At 49.6% G+C, this 5,000-nt stretch overlaps 1 protein-coding gene across 5 annotated transcripts in view; it reads right to left on the bottom strand.

The window, feature by feature from the left end:
• LOC310809748 (CASK interacting protein 2) overlaps positions 1-5,000 on the bottom strand; it is a 50,305-nt gene that overhangs the window by 11,336 nt on the left and 33,969 nt on the right. For all 5 annotated transcript variants that reach the window (XM_083677176.1, XM_083677177.1, XM_083677178.1 and 2 more), the window contains 3 exons: positions 1,943-2,051; positions 1,677-1,785; positions 218-312 (listed from right to left, as the gene is read on the bottom strand). In XM_083677176.1, the coding sequence (XP_083533302.1) occupies positions 218-312; positions 1,677-1,785; positions 1,943-2,051 (313 nt within the window). The remainder of the gene's footprint in view (positions 1-217; positions 313-1,676; positions 1,786-1,942; positions 2,052-5,000) is intronic.

Here is a 5,000-nt window from a genome sequence, read left to right as displayed (position 1 = left end):
ACCCTGCCAGGCAGACACACACACACACCAGACAAAGACAATGCCAGCTAGGACACACGAGAAGTTATGACACCGGCAATGTTAAGGCACACAGACACACACAGACACACACAGACAGACAGACAGACAGACTCACAGACACAGACACAGACACAGACACACAGACAGATCTCTGCTCTCTAATGAACCATACAGCTGAGCCTGGCCTGCTGCCTACCATGATGACATCACCAGCGCGGATGTTCAGAGCCGTGGGGTCGTGGAGGTTCCAGTAGTCTTTCAGAGCTCTCACCTGCAAAACACCTGTAGCATCTGTGTGTGTGTGAGAGAGAGAGAGAGGGGGGGGGGGAGAAAGGGGGAGAGAAGGAGGGAGAAAGACGTAGATAGATAAGAGAGAGAGAGAGAGAGAGAGAGAGAGAGAGAGAGAGAGAGACAGAGAGAGACACACATCCAAAATTAGTTTTTCAGGGAGAATACTTCAAATTCAAATACTTCAACGTTTAGGAATATGACGATGATGGGGGGGGGGGCAGGAAGGAAATACCAGGGACGCGTCGAGACACAAATGTCAAAATGCGATCAATGACAACCGGAGGCGATGCGAACAGACAAAGCTACAAGGCCGCTCCCGATGGCTCCCATTTTCAATTAGTCATATCCCCGAGTTTGGAGCGCCAGTGACATCAGAGCATAGTCACGACTGTGTTCAGCCCCTGCCTGGAACACTTCAATAATTAATCGGTGACGCGTGTCGGCCGATGGTAGACAAGAGTTATTCATCTATTCCACTCTGCCCTGAAACACGCAGCGGGCCTTGTGTGAAACATAACAGAAAGTCTGCGCGCCTCTGTGTTTTGAAGCTCGGCTTTTGACACAAGTACTCATTATGCCCTCAGTTTGGTTCCCATGTTTAAGGAGCCAGATCAAAGACTGAGGCCTGCTGGATTAGAGAGGAGATAGCGCAAACAAGCACAAGTCCAGAACACACTCTCTCACGCATACACACACACACACACACACACACACAACCACTTGAGCTCTTGCCCTCTCTAATACTTACCAGACACATATACATAGACACACACACACACATGCAGGCGCGCGCACACACACACACAGTCCTTTGGGTCTGTGAGAGCTGATAGGAGTGCAGCAGGTTACATAACCTTGAGGTAAAACACAGCTGCTTTTTGAATTAGAGCTTAGAGCGTAACGGTCTGTGTCTCCTCTGGGCCTGTCTCATTGTGTGTGCTCTGTCTCTCTCCACACACACACACACACACACACACACACACACACACACACACACACACACACACACACACACACACACACACACACACACACACACACACACACACACACACACACAGAGCATAGCTCAGGCTCAAAAGGAGCTTAGGCTTGAAAATAAAAAAGGGAGTTTGATAGAGGGAAAAGAGAGAGAAAAGATAGAAAGCAAAGAGTGGGGGGGGGGGGGGGTAGAAGGAGGGAGACACCAGAGAAGGAAAGTAAGAAAGTAAGTTGTAAAAGAAGTAGGGAAGATGAGGGAAAGAAAGGAAAGAATCTTCTGGAATAATATATTCCATAAAAATCTCTCTATCTATTTTTTGTATTTGTGTATGCCGTAGGGCCGTTTCTGAGGGGAAGACAGTGGGTAGGGATGGTGGTAGCACCTCGTAGGAGCTGCTTGATGTCCTTGCTGGCGTGGGAGGTGGTGAACTGGTTGACGATGTCCAGGGCTGTCTGGTTGTAGGTGTTACGTAGGTTCACATCCACTCCAGCCTACAACACCGACACCGACACAATCATCAATCAATCAGACAACACCGCTCAAAACAGAAAACTGACGACAACAGACGTCTATGAGACCAATGCATTCATAAAGACCCCCCTGTGCGCTCAGAGGAACGGCAAAGTAAGCATTCCAGGTTTGACTTACGTCCAGCAGAAGCTTGACCACCTCCGTCTTGCCGTAGAGGGAGGCCTCGTGCAGGGCGGTGCCAGCCTTGGTGGCCCTGTTGATGTCGATGCCAGCTTTCAGCAGCAGCCTGGAGCCAGAGAGAGAGAGAAGGAGAGAGAGAGAGAGAGATTGATAGAGAGAGAGAGAGAAGAGAGAGACAGAGAGAGAGAGACAGACAGAGAGAGAGAGAGACAGAGAGAGAGAGACAGAGAGAGACAGAGAGAGAGAGAGAGAGAGAGAGAGAGAGAGACAGAGAGATAGAGAGAGAGAGACAGAGACAGAGAGAGAGAGAGATAGAGAGAGAGAGAGAGCAGAGAGAGAGAGAGAGAGAACAACACAACACAACCATTTAGACACACACTCAAGTCCTGATGTACGACATGGCGTATTACTCAAGTCCTGATGTACGACATGGCGTATTCATGCTGTGTAAACTAGAGCAGGCAGATACAGGATCCTGGGGGAGGAAGAAGGGGACTAGTGAACCTGCACAGTACTGCAGAAACAGTTGGCATGTACTCAGTGCGCACACATTCAATCGCAGGATGACATGTTTTTCATAGCCCTACATGTACATGTATGAGTTTTATAAAGGGTGTTTATAAAGCTCTGTCTCTCTCTCTCTCTCTCTCTCTCTCTGTCTCCACACACACAGAGTAGCGGAGGCATGCGCAAACACAGACACGCACAGACCCGCACACACACACGCACACACACGCACACACACACACGTCATTCTCACTGTACTTGTTGTAAGTCGCTTTGGATAAAGGCGTCTGATAAATGTCTCAAATGTAAATGTAACACACACACACACCCACACCCACACCCACACACACACAGCATCGCTCAGGCTCAAAAGGAGTTTAGGCTTGAAAAGAAAAACTTTTTTTTTGTATTGAAAGATAGAGGAGAAAGAGAGAGAGAGAGAGAGAGAGAGAGAGAGGTTAACGGCAGGGTGTTGAGAAGCAGACAGACAGACAGACAGACAGACAGACAGACAGACAGACACATGGATGGAGACGACAGGACCAGACTGCAGTACCACAGGAACAGTAGATCAGATGTCAGTGGGACGCTGTGATCCGTCGTTACCCAGAGGCTCACTGAGATCCTCCACTGCGGTCGCTGGTCAACGCCCACCATCACTCTGTCTCACCCAGGTGCCGGGAGGAAATGTGGGGAATTCAAACTAGATTCCCGGTGACAGACACACACATGCAGTACATATCGTACACGCTGAACACACACACAAACACACACACGCACGCGCGCACACACACACACACACATGGAGGAAAACATGCAGACGCACACGCACACGCACACATAAATCCTGATATTAGACAGGCAAGTGTTTAGGAATGCGAGACAGAATTTCAGTGCTCTACTGGGAATGTAAGGCATGGAAGGGGGATTGTGAGCGCGCACACACACACACACACACACACACACACACACACACACACACACACACACACACACACACACACACACACACACACCACACACCCACACACACCCATACCCACCACACACACACCCCCACGGGCATGCACCCACAACAACCATATGCAAAAAAGGCTTGGTAACAACCACAGGGCCAAAACTCCTAACCATCTGGATATGGCAGTCCTGCCCTTCAGCCAAAAACGTCTCATTCTCATAGACAAGGCGACCATTACCGTAATCACACCATCCTCCATTGACCTTAATTACATGATCAAAATGCCACAGATTGTGTTTGAATAACCACCGAAAACAACAACACTCCTATGAGACAGAAAAGTAGGATTCACAAACAGAGACAGTGCTTTGCATACACTGCCTCTCTCTCTCTCTCTCTCTCTCTCTCTCTGTAGTTAATAAGATACGAAACTCACAGTCGGTCTCTAGAGTAGGAAAAGAGAGAGAGAGAGAGAGAGAGAATAATAATTTTCCTTTCTACCATTATTAATTTATATGTTCCTATATGTGTGTGCTTTGACGATGTAAGATTATGTCAGTAAAGCTTATTGAATTGAAAGGAGAGTGGGATGACTCCATCAGCCCTGGGAGAGAGGCTGAGCTGGGAAAGAGAGAGAGAGAGAGACAGAGAGAGAGAGAGAGAGAGAGATGAGAATACCCCCCTCCCTCACTTGGACTTCATTTTTCGAATCCTGACACAGATACTTTGAGTCGGCACTTCTGCTGCCGTTCTCTCTCCCCTTCTCTCTCCCTCTATCTATCAATCTCTTTCAATTCCTCTCTCCCTCTCTCTCTCCCTCTCTCCCTCCCTCCTGAGGCTCCCCCAATGCGCTCGTTTAATTTTACCTTAAAAATCACAAATGGAGGGCAGGCTCATCAAAGTGTCCCTCCCTCCCTCCCTCCCTCCCTCCCTCCGTGGCTGCAAGCCTGCAGAAAGGGCTGGCTGGGGATGCTGACAGACAGCCCTATCCTGTTCTCCTCTCCTCTCCCCTCCCCTCTCCTCTCCCCTGGGCTTTACTGACTCAATAACCAATTGTTCTAATCCCCCCTTAATGGCTCCATTTCATGAAGGTCTACACCAAATCACTGGAGCCGGGGGACGAGTTACAACAAGTTATATAAGACCACAGGACTCTCTCTGGGGCAACTCTGCCAGTGGAGCGCAACGCATTACAACCGAATGGTTTAGAGACAGGAGAGCTGTGCCCAGCATACCGCATATCTCAATCCTGAGGCCATTGTGCCGGCCGGGGTCAGGAGAGTGTAGCCTATCCCCTTCGTTTTCAATTGAAACCTATTAAGGATAAATGATTTCAGGCAAGGGGGGAGGGGAGGAGGGGGAGGAGGGGGGGGGTGGGTCCCAGCTCGAACCTCGGGGAGGCGAAGTAGGGAGAGAAGCTAATCACATCACTGATAAAGCACACCCACTGGGTCCGCTAAACTGTTCACCACCCATGACTGGCTCACATTCACACAAACACCGACACGTCTCGCGGGTCCGAGCCAGCCAAGGAGTGGCAGAACTGGGTCAGCGTGGCACAGCTTCACTCCAAAGTGCCACCCTCTCCCC

The sequence above is a fragment of the Argentina silus genome, assembly GCF_951799395.1.
Source record: "Argentina silus genome assembly, chromosome: 9".
Lineage (NCBI taxonomy): Eukaryota > Metazoa > Chordata > Actinopteri > Argentiniformes > Argentinidae > Argentina > Argentina silus.
The sequence above is the reverse complement of the archived record's forward strand: the minus strand, read 5'-3'. Positions and strand labels throughout refer to the sequence as shown.